Source organism: Podarcis tiliguerta, assembly GCF_965153285.1.
Source record: "Podarcis tiliguerta genome assembly, chromosome: 2".
Taxonomy (NCBI): domain Eukaryota; kingdom Metazoa; phylum Chordata; class Lepidosauria; order Squamata; family Lacertidae; genus Podarcis; species Podarcis tiliguerta.
This window is the reverse complement of record NC_139535.1, coordinates 17,510,432-17,526,213: the sequence shown is the minus strand read 5'-3', so window position 1 is coordinate 17,526,213 and position 15,782 is coordinate 17,510,432. Positions and strand designations below refer to the sequence as shown.

General features: G+C 44.9%; 1 protein-coding gene and 1 long non-coding RNA gene across 3 annotated transcripts in view; one reads left to right on the top strand and one right to left on the bottom strand.

Annotated features, from left to right (window-relative positions):
- Nucleotides 1–15,782, bottom strand: part of LOC310671075 — a 91,387-nt gene that overhangs the window by 8,075 nt on the left and 67,530 nt on the right. The gene's annotated exons all lie outside the window — the stretch shown is intronic.
- Nucleotides 4,729–14,839, top strand: LOC310670741 (butyrophilin subfamily 1 member A1-like). 2 transcript variants are annotated; one of them, XM_083426464.1, is made up of 6 exons: nucleotides 4,729–4,927; nucleotides 5,357–5,638; nucleotides 7,157–7,261; nucleotides 10,121–10,141; nucleotides 11,381–11,413; nucleotides 13,232–14,839. In XM_083426464.1, exons 1-6 carry the CDS (start codon nucleotides 4,828–4,830, stop codon nucleotides 13,744–13,746), a joined length of 1,056 nt encoding a protein of 351 aa, XP_083282590.1. In that variant the 5' UTR covers nucleotides 4,729–4,827; the 3' UTR covers nucleotides 13,747–14,839. The 2 variants fall into 2 exon arrangements, with proteins under 2 accessions (XP_083282590.1, XP_083282591.1); XM_083426465.1 differs by having other exon boundaries at nucleotides 4,894–4,927; nucleotides 5,305–5,638.

Sequence of the window (15,782 nt, the reverse complement as noted above, 5' to 3'; positions counted from 1 at the left end):
AGACCAAAGATTCCTCACCACTGCCATAAGTCATCTCTCATAAACAGGTTTGCAGAGGGTTTCTTTGTGTATTGCTGCAGATACTGCCAAAACTGTTTAACCAAAAGGACCATGCCTCTCTCTCATTCCACCTTCAGCTCTTAAAACTCCTGTCCATTTCCAACCTAGAGTAATCATTATGCAAAGTAAGGCCATGTCTCTGGACAATCAGTTACAGAAGAAGAATTTCCTGCGTGGTTCAGCTTTCATTAATATGGAAATTTAAGGGGGAAATTTCACTAGGTTCATGTGAAAGTGAAAGAAACCTGAACATGCTCCATTCCAGAAAAGGAGGTGACTTATAGTAAGCTGGACCGTACACTAAGTGTATGTCTGCATTTTATATCCTGTTTGCTGTTTATTTAAGTAGCAACCATGGCAGGGAGGAATTAAATTGTGATAGGGACTGGACCGAAGGGCAGTTTTGTCCTTTCTCTCCAGCTCCTCTCCTGATGAATATTGTAAAACACACACAGCCAGCTACTATTAACTCTCAGATTGATGCCAAATAATCAGATTGGGGTGCAAAATATATGCTCTACCAGTGAGCCATGCAGCTTGTTAGAAATGCTAAGGGTGAAGCAGTATATAAATGGCTTAATAAATAAATATGAGTCCTGTCTTTCTTTGCACTTGTTATCCAAAGACTGTTCAAAGGAGGGTTATATGAGATGCTAGGAGTAGTACCTCTGGTGGGGACAGGTTCTGCTCCTTCTGTGGAGCAATATGCAAATATACGTACAGTGGTACCTCAGGTTACAAACACCCCGGGTTACAAACACTTCAGGTTACAGACTCTGCTAACCCAGAAATAGTACCTCGGGTTACAAACTTTGCCCCAGGATGAGAACGGAAATCACACGCTGGCGGCAGCGGGAGGCCCCATTAGCTAAAGTTGTGCTTCAGGTTAAGAACACTTTCAGGTTAAGAACGGACCTCCAGAACGAATTAACTTTGTAACCAGAGGTACCACTGTACAGTTATTTAAGGTGGAGCTTGATGCATTGAGCAAAAGCCAGGCATTTTAATGAACAAAATGCCCTTCAGAATTCCTTCCCTGTACTTAACTAGAGCATGAGACACTTAATCTCGGGGTCATGGGTTAGAGCTCCACCTTGGGCAAAAAATTCCTCCATTGCAGGGGGTTGGACTAGATGACCCCTGTGGTCCCTTCCAACTCTAGGATTTCATGATTTCATAGACATAAAAACAAACTACTTATGCTGCGGTTTCTGTAAACATTTTGGGAGTAGACTATTGACTGCTGGTGATAAGCTGCGGGTGACGTGAGCTTGAAACTTGGCCTCCTGTCCATCTGCGGGCAGCTGATAAGACGGAGACAGATGGGGAACCTTAGAAGAATAACGTAACAGCCATCAGACACGGAGATTTGGGGCTGGGTTCCTTACAAATAGAGGTCCCCCTCTCTTTCTCCATCTCACATTAGCTTGGCTTGAGAACCATCAAACGTGGAGATGACTGACAGATGCCAGCTGACTGATAAGAGCGTTTGGAACCTCTTTCATCCTTTCATTGATTGCTCAAGTCCAGCTGTGATATTGTAAGGAAAAAAAGGGCCTTCTAACTTAGGGGAGATTCGAGAGGAAAAGAATCACTCAGAATTCTTTGGTTTTCAGGAGATGGAAGCTGAAGGCAACCTGGGATATCAGTGACAAATATTCTTCACATGTAAGGTAAAAGAAAGTGCTATAGCGTGATTTTGCAGCCGGTCAGCTTTAAAGCAACAAAAGAGCACTTCAGACAAATTTGCTATGGACCACAAAATATGTAGCTAATCCCTGAAACAATATATGTACTGCAGTGACTAACAAGAGTTATTTAAAAGTTTTGAAGTGAAATGTTTCGGTTTCTGCCTTCTTGGCTGTTTTGATGTGAACCCTTTTCACACCAGAGTAGCTAAAGAAAGAGAACTGAAATGTTTTGTTTTAAACCTTTAATATATCTGTTTTGTTAGACCCTTTAATGACATGATTAGATAGATGGATGGATGGATAGATAGATAGATAGATAGATAGATGATAGATAGATAGATAGATGATAGATAGATAGATACGGTAGATGATAGATATGTAAATATTTTATTTCTGTAGTACTTCAATTATTGACGGGAGAGCTTTGTATAAAACTAATACTGTACAGTAAATAGTAAACATCCTAAGTTAAACACTCTTAAATCTCATTGATTATAGTGGAACTCAGTGGAACTGATAGCACCACTACAGACAGATATGTGTTCAAAGTCCCATCAAATTCAGCACAGGAGCAAGGCTTGCTCTGTGGTTAAAGGATTTCAACTTTAAAAGGGCTTTTGACTTTGGATGGCTTGAAAACACATCTTTAAAAATAAATAATGGCTTGATGGTAGATAGAAGGGAAGGGAAGAGCTCAGATGGTTAGAGTGTGGTGCCAAGGTTGCATCCTGTGGAGTAACAGTGATTCATTCCAAAGGACTGGGAGAATGACAAATGCCTTTAGGAATAACAGTAGCCAACACATTTTTCTTGTGGTTTTACCAACTATGGGCACTTCCAGAATGTGACAGTTTTGTGGGTGGGAGTCAATCACATTCTGGCAAGTTCAGATTGTGCAGTTAAAGTGGATTGGGCACTCTTGTAATAATAAAAAAAGATAATACTGTTTGTGCCAGAATAACATACTGGTAACAATTGTGTTGTGTACTGAAGTTCTCACCCTGGGCCAGCAGGGGGACACTATAGATAGTTTTCAGTCAGGTCCACATATGCAAATAAGGGATTGAAAGTGACATTCAGTGACTGGATAGTTACAGAAAGTGGTTACTGTTGCGTTGTAGTGGAGCTCTATATAAGCAGGCTGGCTGAACCCTTCAGTTCAGTTCTGTTCTGGCCTGTGAATAAACAAGAGCTGCTTGAAGAATCGCTGTGTCGTCCGATATGTTCACCCACAACTTAACAAATTGCTTGACGTGATGTCATAAAGACAAATTAGGGTAAATGCTGACATTAACAGATTGACTGGAAGTGGCATCTATGACAGGCAGAAATCCAGCCGGTTCCAACTTTCCCCATACAGGAACATAAGAAGTTTCTTTTTACTGAATCGAACCCAAGACTGGTCCATTCTAGGCCAGTCTTGCCTATGGTTACTAGCGGAGGCTCTCCTCTCGGACAGGGAACCTCTTCCCAGCTCTACCTGGAGATACTGGGAATTGAACCTGCGACGTCCTGCATGACAAGGCAGATGCTCTACCACTGAGCCACCACAGCCCATTCCTTCATTACCTCTCCATGCAGGGGAAACCTGCATGCGTAATTTCTGCATGTCAGTTAAAGGCGCAGAGCTTCATTCTGGAGATGGGCCATCGTTCTCCCCTGCCTGCCTCCTCCTCCAAAAAAAAAAAAAAAAAAAAAAAGGAAAAGGAAAGACTTAAAGGTGGTAAGAAGTTTGAAAGAGATGTGCCTGTTCCTACTGTATACATTCATCCCCGATTTGCCTCTGGCAAACAGAGGTTGTGTGTGGACACTACCAGTTTTCTTAATCTGGATCAAAGCTGGTTAATGCATCAAAACACAGTATTTCCTAAGAAACGACAGGATAGATGAGGATTGGGGCAAATGTCGTGCTTTATGCTGCTTCTCAGACCAGTGCCTTGGATACAGAGCAGGGGTGCAATATTCCTAAAAGTGACAATCAGGACAAAGTTGTTCAGCTTTTTGGGGGAGATGTTAACTGTTTTGAGGCTTTTATTTGATTTTTAAAGCATTTTTATTTTTAAAAAACCTTTCTTGCTATACATCCGGGTTTTCCACCTTTGTATGGCAGCCCTAATGCAGAGTAAACACAGCCAGATGTCTTTCTTATTTCAAAATCCTGTTTGACTGCAGGTGTCGGTGAGGCAAAGCAAATCGGAAGAGAGTCCTCTTGCAATAATAATAATAATAATAATAATAATAATAATAATAATAATAATAATAATTTATTTATACCCCGCCCATCTGGCTGGGTTTCCCCAGCCACTCTGGGCGGCTTCCAACAGAACACTAAAATACAATAACCAATTAAACATTAAAAGCTTCCCTGAACAGGGCTGCCTGCAGATGTCTTCTAAAAGTCTGGTAGTTATTTTTCTCTTTGACATCTGGTGGGTGGGCGTTCCACAGGGCGGGTGCCACTACCGAGAAGGCCCTCTGCCTGATTCCCTGTAACTTGGCTTCTCGCAGTGAGGGAACCGCCAGAAGGACCTCGGCGCTGGACCTCAGTGTCTGGGCTGAATGATGGAGGTGGAGACGTTCCTTCAAGTATACCGGGCTGCATCACAAAAGCGTATTGCAGCAGTCGCCGACCTGGTGCCCCCTGGGTGCTTTAGACTGCGACTGCCATCAGCCCCAGCATGTGAGCTGGATGGGACTGATGGCAGTAGTTGCTCAAAACATCTGGAGGTAACCAAATTAGCAAAGGCTGATAATTGGAAGAGCACCAAGGGCCAGATAGAGAGGCATGGAGGGCCATATTCAGCTCCTGGGAGGTCTGAGGCTCCCCATCCTTAAGCTAATCTCAAAGTAACATCTTCCTAGCATCTTCTTGTGGTCATCATGGACCATTCCGCAGGCATGCACCTTAAGTTACAAAACTTTATGAAAACAGAGAGAGAAAGAGGATTGGGTATCATAATCAGTTTGTAAATCTCTCTCTCTCTCTCTCTCTCTCTCTCTCTCTCTCTCTCTCTCTTTCTCTCTTTCTTTCTCTCTTTATCTTGCTTTATCCCCCAGAGGCCAGAAAAGAAAGAAAATGGAGGCGCCCATCTTCTCTTGCGACCCAGACATGCGTTCCTTTCTGTTCATTCTCACCATTTTCTTTGTTATTCCACCTATAAATAATGTGGACCCTGGTAAGACTCTTACTAGTACCTCTCATAGAAATGTTATTGTTTGTGGCTAAAGTGTCTTATTTTTCTCTGAAGGGAGATAATAGTAATAATAATAATAATAATAATAATAATAATAATAATAATAATAAATCTACCAGCAGCCTAGATACCAGCTTCTCATACGTACCCAAAAGTACCGTGAAATTGTAAGTTGTTGTGGCATACTTAGGTCTCAGGGAAGATTATTAACGTCACAACCATGCCATACATTTAGAGCAGTCTGATACCTTTTTATTTATTTCCTAAACTATACCGATTGATTATAAGAAAAGAAAACCTCAAAGCGGTTTAAAGAAACAGTTGTTGTTGCTGGGTTTTTTTATGCTTCTTTTGAATAGATTCCAGGAAGACTTTGAATTATCCCACTATTTCTGTTCGTTCTCAATTCAGCAACAGGCCTCGCTCCCCTTATTTCCATCGAAGGCTATCAGGACAGGGGGATCCGAATAGCTTGCCGATCCAGTGGTTGGTACCCAAAGCCTGAGATCCTATGGAGAGGTCCCAATGGGAGGCATTTCCCTTCACTGGGACAAAAAATTTCCATGGAGGGCAATGGATTGTTTGAGGTGCAGAACGACATCATCCTAACGGGAAGTTCAAATCATAGCCTAACCTGTGTGGTCCGGAACAGCTTCCTCAACCAGGAAAAGGAATCAACTATTCATATCGCAGGTAAGCTGTCCAGAATTCTTGATAACGGTTCTGTATTTTGGGGCTGTGGCTCTGTACAAACGATGCCTTCAAAATATATTCTTTCCTTCAAAGAATTCTGGGAAATGTAGTTGGATAAGGGTCAGGGCTAAACTACAGTGTCCAGAATCCTTTGAGGGAAAGGATGTACTTTGAATGTGCTTTGAAGGTATAAAGGTAAAGGTAAAGGGACCCCTGACCATTAGGTCCAGTCGCAGATGACTCTGGGGTTGTGACACTCATCTCGCTTTATTGGCCGAGGGAGCCGGCGTACAGCTTCCGGGTCATGTGGCCAGCATGACTAAGCCACTTTTGGCAAACCAGAGCAGCACACGGAAACACCGTTTACCTTCCCGCCGGAGTGGTACCTATTTATCTACTTGCACTTTGACATGCTTTCGAACTCCTAGGTTGGCAGGAGCAGGGACTGAGCAACGGCAGCTCGGCAGGATTCAAACTGCCGACCTTATGATCGGCAAGTCCTAGGCTCTGTGGTTTAACCCACAGCGTTTTAAATTCTCAAGTGATGTGCGGTGAACGAGTGAGGGGAGAAGCCTGAAGTCAACCAACATTGACACCAACGTATTCTAAAGAGAAGGAACTCGAAAAGAGAACCAGTCAGAACCAGCAGGCTCACTTCCCAACTAGGTCACTAGAGACAGTGGCAGATTAAATTCGCTGTCGAAATGTGCACCAAGATGATTTCATAGGACTGTAGAATTGTAGAGTTGGAAGGGACCTTGATGGTCATCTAGTCCAGGGGTAGGCAATCTAAGGGGCCGGATGCGGCCCAATTGCCTTCTCAGTCTGGCGCACAGACGGTCCAGGAATAAGCATGCTTTTACATGAGTAGAATGTGTCCTTTTATTTAAAATGCATCTCTGGGTTATTTGTGGGGCATAGGAATTCGTTCAGTTTCCCCCCAAAAAATATAGTCTGGCCCACCACATGGTCTGAAGGACAGTGGACTGGCCCACGGCTGAAAAAGGTTGCTGACCCCTGATCTAGTTCCCCATCCAGGTTGAAACCATACTGGAACCTACTGAGCATTGCAAATGTGCTAGCAATTTTATTGCTGCACCCCTTTCTCAGCTCCATGTTACATTTTCATCAGCAGGGAGAGAGAGCGAGAGCAATAGCGAGAGCGAGAGAGAGAGATATGGGGAAGACACAGGGACCCCATTTTATTTATTGCCTTTCAGTCGGGTGATTCTCAAAGTGGCTTTCATAATAAACTACCCCTTCCCCTGCAAACTCACAACAGTCCTTAAACCCCTGGCTGACGAAAGTTCTGGGACATATTGCTATTCAGTTCCAGACAGCATCACCCTTGCATATATATATGTACTGGGATGCCACGCTGGATGAAGCAAGTGTTATGTCTGAGCATATTTCAGCAAGGATAGGAAGAAGTGCTATATTATCTTTGGCATCTGTTTTTCTTTTATTTGATTCAGAAACCAGGTTTATAACATCGTTGGTAATTTGCTTTGTTTTCAGATCACTTCTTCCCAAAGATCTCTCAGTGGATAGCTGGTTTGTGTGTCTCCCTCTTGGCTGTTCTTGGTTTCATTCTCCTCCTCCTTTACCTGTTTAATATAAACAGTGAGTACCTAGGAAGCTGCGTCATAAAGGTAAAGGTAAAGGGGCCCCTGACTATTAGGTCCAGTCGTGACCAACTCTGGGGTTGCGGTGCTCATCTCGCTTTATTGGCCGAGGGAGCCGGCATATAGCTTCCGGGTCATGTGGCCAGCATGACTAAGCCGCTTCTGGCAAACCAGAGCAGCGCACAGAAACGCCGTTTACCTTCCCGCCGGAGCGGTACCTATTTATCTACTTGCACTTTGATGTGCTTTTGAACTACTAGGTTGGCAAGAGCAGGGACCGAACAACTGGAGCTCACCCCGTCATGGGGTTTCGAACCGCCGACCTTCTGATCGGCATGTCCTAGGCTCTGTGGTTTACCCCACAGCGCCACCAGTGTGTAAATTGTGTCATTATGTGCTTTTGATACCAGGTGGCACTGTGTAGCATCTTCTAGCTCAGTCTGTAGATCAGCAGACTCTTAACCTCAGGGTTGTGGGTGCAGGGGTTTGGACTATATCAGTGTTTCCCACATTTGGGTCTCCAGCTGTTTTTGGACTACAACTCCCATCATCCCTAGCTAGCAGGACCAGTGGTCAGGGATGATGGGAATTGTAGTTCAAAAACAGCTGGAGACCCAAATGTGGGAAACACTGGACTAGATGATCCTTTTGATACTTTTCTACTCTGCAATTCTATGATTCTAAATACATGGGAGGAAGTCAGAAGTTACAGTTCTGTTCTTATTAGAGAGAGGCTTACAAAATTCTTTTCTAGTCTCCGGACAGGTGTGTATTCACAGGTCTCCTGGAGAGCCAGTGTGGTGTAGTGGTTAAGAGCGATAGACTCGTAATCTGGGGAACCGGGTTCGCGTCTCCACTCCTCCACATGCAGCTGCTGGGTGACCTTGGGCCAGTCACACTTGTTTGAAGCCTCTCAGCCCCACTCACCTCACAGAGTGTTTGTTGTGGGGGAGGAAAGGAAAGGAGAATGTTAGCCGCTTTGAGACTCCTTCGGGTAGTGATAAAGCAGGATATCAAATCCAAACTCTTCTTCATCTTCTCTTCTTCCTCCAGACAACCTGTTTATTCAGCATTCGTCCTGATTTGTTTGCACAGAGGTTATGCTGAGGTTATCCTTTTCATTATTCATTCATTCATTCAGAAGAAGAGGAGTTTGGATTTGATATCCCGCCTTTCACTCCCTTTCACTCACTGTGATTTGTGCTCACAATGCTATCGGGGCAGGTACATGAGACCCCACTTCAGGACAATTGGCATCTGCAACTGTTTCAGAGCAGACATTCTGCTTTGTTTACAGTCGGGGCATCTAGACAAGCGATGGGGAAACGTCTGACCCACAGGCCAGATTTGCCCCACCAGGCCTCCCCATTTGTCTTCCAAACAATGCCCACGGCCCCACAACTGTCATCATATGTGATGTGAAGTGTGAGACAGGTAGGGAGATGTGGCTGGATTGAACTCCCTGTCAGTTATCTGATGATAACTGCTTGGTCGGAGCGCACAAGAGTTCTATTGGTGTTTCGCAACTTTAACCTGTTGCAGGACCTTAGCCAGACCCAGTTGAATATAGCAGAGCATACGCAGACTTCCAGAAGCAATCAGTTGCAGGCAGGTAGGATGAAGGAGGAACAAGACGCTGCTACCAGTAACTTCGGGACGCGGGTGGCGCTGTGGGTTCAACCACAGAGCCTAGGACTTGCCGATCAGAAGGTCGGTGGTTCGAATCCCCACGACGGGGTGAGCTCCCGTTGCTCGGTCCCTGCTCCTGCCAACCTAGCAGTTTGAAAGCATGTCAAGTACAAGTAGATAAATAGGTACCACTCCGGCGGGAAGGTAAACGGCGCTTTCGTGCGCTGCTCTGGTTCGCCAGAAGTGGCTTAGTCATGCTGGCCACATGACCTGGAAGCTGTACGCCGGCTCCCTCGGCCAATAAAGCGAGATGAGTGCCACAACCCCAGAGTCAGCCACGACTGGACCCAATGGTCAGGGGTCCCTTTACCTTTACCAGTAACTTGGTTACTTATAGGTGTTTATTATTTACAACACTCACAAGTTACTATATACAAGATACAGATACAGATCTTAAATTCTCGCTCTTAACAAACTCCAAATGACTCTCAGAACACCTCACTGACCAACCAACTATCCAGCAAGGAAGGTCATGAATCATCATGCCTATGTGGAGACCTTGACCAATAGCAGAGTTGTATCCAAGGTCCCATATCTCTAGGCAGAATAACTCCCTCTGCTCAGTCTTCTTGGCCTTCGGCCAACTTTTAATTGCCTTGTGTGAAGCTGCACGTAGGCAAAATCCAACAATTTCCCCACTGGGAACTCCCTCGCTGACCCAAACCCAGTAGACAGCAGGAGTCAAAGGGGCATTCAGTCCTACTTACTCTTTCTCTCCCCCCATCCCCACAGACCAACTTTTACAGGTGGGTGGCAGTGGTGGGAGATAAAGATCAGGCCTGCTGGGCCAAGAATACTTCCCACCTCTGATCTAGGCTAGGATTGTCTTCTTTGACTGAAGGTGGTCTCAGGGCCAGCCTACATAGCTCTGGCCCTAAGTGCTGGGTTTGTTTGTTGAAAAGCAGCCCGTGCAGGGTCCCCAGAATGAGAAGCTGTGGCTTTAACTCTTGGCCCCCACAGTGGGCCTAATCCAGATTGTGCATCCAGACTTACAATTTGTATTGCCAAAAAGAAGAGGTTCCATCTGCTTCAGTTTTGCTCTTAATTAATCATGATACTACAGGAAAATCAGCACACCTTATTCAGACCAGAAACAACGGGTGGCTAGATTGTACACTCAAATGTTTACAGCAGTTATAATTTTTTTCTTCTTTCCTTTCTCTTCTAGGAAAGCTTTCTGCAGAACTGAGTAAGTCATTCTGCCTCTTTTGAGAAGAAAAACACATTTAGGTCACAGTCCTGTGCAGAGACAGGCAGTCTTAAGTCCATTAATTTAAATAAACTTAACCATGCCTGAGAGTACAATTCTTGTTGTTTACTCAGACGCATATCCCACTGGTTTCACTTGGCTTTACTCCCCAGTAATTGTGCATAGAATTGCACTGACTCTGTATTGGACTGTGGCCTTAAAAAAAAAAAGGGGGGGGGGGAGACTATTTTAGTAAAATTAGGTTGTTGTTTTTAAGTAGACGTGAAAGTTTGGTTCAGTTCAAGCCAATAGCAAAAACTGATGGCTGAAACAACACATGCAGCTTGAGTGGGTAAAAATAATTGATTCAGAATTTCCACTGTAAAAGGTAATTCAAAAACCTTTCCCCAGTTTAGAATAAGGCTTGTTGGGTAGCAAAACTGCCAACACTACACTAACAGTGGCGCCCATCCTGTGGAACGCCCTCCCACCAGATGTCAAAGAGAACAACAACTATCAAACTTTTAGAAGACATCTGAAGGCAGCCCTGTTTAGGGAAGCTTTTAATGTTTGATGTATCACAGTATTTTAATATTTTTTGGGAAGCCGCCCAGAGTGGCTGGGGAAGCCCAGCCAGATGGGCGGGGTATAAATAATAAATTATTATTATACCATTATTATTATTATTATTATTATTATTATTATTATTATTATTACAGGACACTGGGTGTTTTCTCTCCATGTTTCCAAGAACAGGTGAAATTCATCAAACTGAGGGATTCAGCCTCGGTTCCTTTTTTAAAAAAAGTTTGAATTGTAGGAGGGGGCTCTCACATATTCAACATCGTTTTCCCTACAGAATCCTTGGAACTGTGGTTTGTTTAATGGTGCTGGGAATTGAAGCTCTTGAGGGAACTACAGTTCCCAGAACTGCCACAAAGCACAGACACTCTCTGTACAATGTCCAATGGCCTACTCTGAGGCAAAATAACCCAGGATAGTCTAGAAGGGCCCATATCATTTAATGGCACCAAAAACCATTCAGAACAGGCCTCAGAGGAGGTCAGCACACCAGAAGAGAAGGCAGTCAGCACATCTCCTTCAGATGGTACCTTGTCTTGTGCCAGGCCTACATAGCTGTCAGCACTGAAATAGTATTGGTGTTTTTTATGCGTAAAGCACCCAAAGATCAAGATTTTCCATATCAATGTTAATTTGTCATTGTGTGGTTGCTTTTAGGTTGGAGGAACTTGGTGATGCCAATCAAAAAAGGTAAACAGCTCTCCTGTTTTCGTATGCGTGTCACAATGCATTATTTCAGGCATGAAATCTGTCGCCACTCCCTGATGCTGAATTTTTGACATTAATTGAGGACGCAATAAAACTACCATGGTGCGGTTGAGTGGGGTGGGGAAGGAGAACCTGTGAGGTGAATATCTTTCGCGTGGTGAGATTTAGGACTCACCATGTGATGGGAATCTGGTGTTATCCATTCGGGTCACGTTTTTTAATAGTGACTTCAGAAGATTCTCAACGGTTACGGGAATCTTTGTTTGTTTGTTTATCAAGATTTATATACCACTTGATTTGTTTGTTTTTAAAGAACAAGAAAACCTCTAAGCGTTTTACAAACCTTGATATCCTCCATTAATTGTTACTGGAGCCACAGAATACCTGTTCTGCATCTGAAATAAATAGATATTTTAGTGTGGTGGCACTTGTTGATATCCCTGTACTCTTTTCGGCACCTGCCAAAAACATTTTTGCTTAGACAAGCCTACTCAGGTATTGGAATGCTGGTGTGTTTTTAGTTTGCTTCTGGTTTCAATTTTTTGAATGCTCAGATAAGTTTTGACTAAAGATTTTATTGTTTCCTTCTTTTCATCAACCCCTGAGGGAATTTTATTTTTATTTTTTTACAATCAAGCAGTGTATCAACCATATGAAATGAATGAACCAATTTAAGGAAACACTGCTGCTGTGGAGAACTTTCAAATCTCTAGGGGGGAAAGGAGATTCTTCCACTTGACTGCCAGATAGTATTACCGGTGCATAAAGTTGACGCGTGAGCATCTACTCTTGGGTGTATTCTTTTAATTCAAACTTGCAGCAGAGTTTCTTCTTACAGAAAATCTTTATTATTTACACAAATTTACACTGGTCAAATAAAACAACATAATTCCTTCTCCTCTATCCATCCGACTCAAGGGAAGTAATAGTGCCACTGTATTCTGCTCTGGTCAGACCTCACCTGGAGTACTTTGTCCAGTTCTGGGCACCACAGTTCAAGAAGGACACTGACAAACTGGAACGTGTCCAGAGGAGGGCAACCAAAATGGTCCAAGGCCTGGAAACGATGCCTTATGAGGAACGGCTAAGGGAGCTGGGCATGTTTAGCCTGGAGAAGAGGAGGTTAAGGGGTGATATGATAGCCATGTTCAAATATATAAAAGAATGTCACATAGAGGAGGGAGAAAGGTTGTTTTCTGCTGCTCCAGAGAAGCGGACACGGAGCAATGGATCTAAACTAGGAATCTTCTTTCTTGTAGTTTGGATCCATTGCTTCTTGTAGTTTGGATCCATTGCACCTAAACATTAGGAAGAACTTCCTGACAGTAAGAGCTGTTCGACAGTGGAATTTGCTGCCAAGGAGTGTGGTGGAGTCTCCTTCTTTGGAGGTCTTTAAGCAGAGGCTTGACAACCATATGTCAGGAGTGCTCTGATGGCGTTTCCTGCTTGGCAGGGGGTTGGACTCGATGGCCCTTGTGGTCTCTTCTAACTCTATGATTCTATGACTCTGAGATTCAATTGCTCGTTTTCAACTTTGTTCATTTACACACTGACTCTGACCTTTAATGACCACGTGCCCTTAATAGAGGCTCCTGTTACGAGATTTTTCTGTTGCCTAGCAACCTGTTCAAGACCAATTCTTTCTAGAATATTCCAATAGGTCAAGAAGGCAGCAGGCAGATAGCACGTGCCAGTGCAACTGGTTACGCTGGCCCTCAGCCGCAACACTGTCTGGTTAACACTGATATTGCCCTCCTTCCTTCCGTGACCTCTTTCCTTCTCATCTTCTCCACCCTGCAGCAAATGTAACCCTGGATCCGGACACAGCGAACAACGAGCTCATCCTGTCTGCGGACCGGAAGACAGTCATACAAGGCTTCACGTGGCACAGCCTGCCTGACAGCCCCCTGAGATTCAGCCTCGAGCGCTGCATTTTGGGAAGCGAGGGCTTTTCCTCAGGAAGGCACTACTGGGAAGTCGAGGTGGGCGAGGAGGGGTACTGGGCCGTGGGGCTGGCAAGGGGTTCCGTGAGGAGGAAGGAGTGCCTCAGCCTCGACCCCAGCGAAGGGATCTGGGCCGTGGAGAAGTGCCGGGTCCAGTACCAAGCTCTCACCATCCCAGAGACCCCTCTGTCTTTGCGGAAGAGACCCAGGAAACTTGGGATTTACTTGGACTACGAGACAGGGCAAGTGGCGTTTCATGACGTCAACCACAAGACACCCATCTTCACTTTCCCCTCCGCTGCTTTCAACGGGGAGGTGGTCTTCCCTTTCCTGCAGGTCGGGGTGGGATGCTGGCTTCGACTGTGCCCCTGAGACCTTCCTTGTGTGAGGCTTAACGGACACAGCGGACTTGGAAGGCACCTCAAAAGTCATCTCTGCTTATGCACTGGGGATAGGGTGTGTGCATCTATCGTTTTATGTTTTACTATGCTTTTAAATATTTTGTGGGGAGCCGCCTAGAGCAGGGGTAGGCAACCTAAGGCCCGGGGGCTGGATGTGGCCCAATCGCCTTCTAAATCCGGCCTACGGACGGTCTGGGAATCAGTGTGTTTTTACATGAGTAGAATGTCCTTTTATTTAAAATGCATCTCTGGGTTATTTGTGGGGACTGCCTGGTGTTTTTACATGAGCAGAATGTATGCTTTTATTTAAAATGCATCTTTGGGTTATTTGTGGGGCATAGGAATTCGTTCATTATAATTTTTTTCAAAATATAGTCCGGCCTGCCACATGGTCTGAGGGAAGGTGGACCGGCCCATGGCTGAAAAAGCTTGCTGACCCCTGGGCCTAGGGTGTCTGGGGCAACCCAGCTGGGTGGGAGTCATATAAGTTAAATCACCGCCATCATCAAATTTCAGCAGGAAAAGAATGGGCAGCTTGCGAACTGCTATCCCTTCGCAGAGGAGCAAATGGACAGGATGAAGGTTGCAAGGCGTCCTTGAGCATGAATAAAACAGGCAATCAAAACCAGAGGATGAACCTCACTCTGTGATGCCACCATCAGCAGCTAGTTTGACAGCTAACAGCGGTAATATCAGAGGAAGCGTTAACCATGGAAGCGTTGCTCTGATTATATGCCACTGCCTTCAATGTGATAGTCAAGGAAGAATATTTTTGGGTAGGCTTCCCCCTGGATTGCATGCAGGTAAAAGCATTCAAGAGCACCTTTGGTATTTACCAATTCAAATAGGGTAGTTTTCATTTGTAAGCAATTTGTCCAACCGTCCTCCAAACACAAGACGTACTGAGAGTCATACGAGGACCGGAGTAATGAGACGGCGGACAGTGATACTGTAGCATTCTTGATTTGCCTAAAGTGATTATGTCCAAGATTTTAGTGAAAGATGTGTCGTTATTCTTGAGTATTTGTTTAAATGAACATAAATAAAAGCCTCTTCAGTGCTAAGGTGAGATCTACTCGGTATACATGGTTCCGCGTTCCATTAATTACGGTGCTGTGGGTTAAACCACAGAGCCTAGGACTTGCCAATCAAAATGTTGGCGGTTCGAATCCCCGCGACGGGGTGAGCCTCCCGTTGCTCGGTCCCTGCTCCTGCCAACCTAGTACAGTGGTGCCTCGCAAGACGAAAAGAATCCGTTCCGCAGGTCTTTTCGTCTTGCGGTTTTTTCGTCTTGCGAAGCAAGCCCATTGACGGAGTAGCGCTATTAGCGCTATTGGCGATTTAAGGGCTAAAAACGGCTGTTTAAGGGGTGGGGGATTAGCGGTTTTGCTGCTAAAACGCTTTTAGCAGCTTAGCGATTCAAAATAAGGGGTTTTGGAGCAAAAAAAAATTTTTTTTCGTCATTTTTCGTCTTGCGAAGCAAGCCCATAGGAAAATTCGTCCTGCGAAGCGCCTCTGCAAACGGAAAAGCCTTTCGTCTTGCGGGTTTTCCGTCTTGCGGGTTTTCTGTCTTGCGAGGCATTCGTCTTGCGGGGCACCACTGTAGTTCGAAAGCACATCAAAGTGCAAGTAGATAAATAGGTACTGCTCTGGCGGGAAGGTAAACGGCGTTTCCGTGCGCTGCTCTGGTTCTCCAGAAGCGGCTTAGTCATGCTGGCCACATGACCCGGAAGCTGTACGCCGGCTCCCTTGGCCAATAAAGCGAGATGAGCGCCGCAACCCCAGAGTCGGTCACGACTGGACCTAATGGTCAGGGGTCCCTTTACCTTTACGCCTACATTGGAAGGCTAACCATGGGCACACCCACACTGCTGCTTTCCCCTGGGAAAACCCGCTGTTTGCCACCAAATTGCAGCAAACATCCATCAAGTTTCCTCTGGATTGGCATTTGCGAGTTATAGACTGAACCACTCAAGGAAAGAGAAAACAGCAAGTGTTTTAAATGGG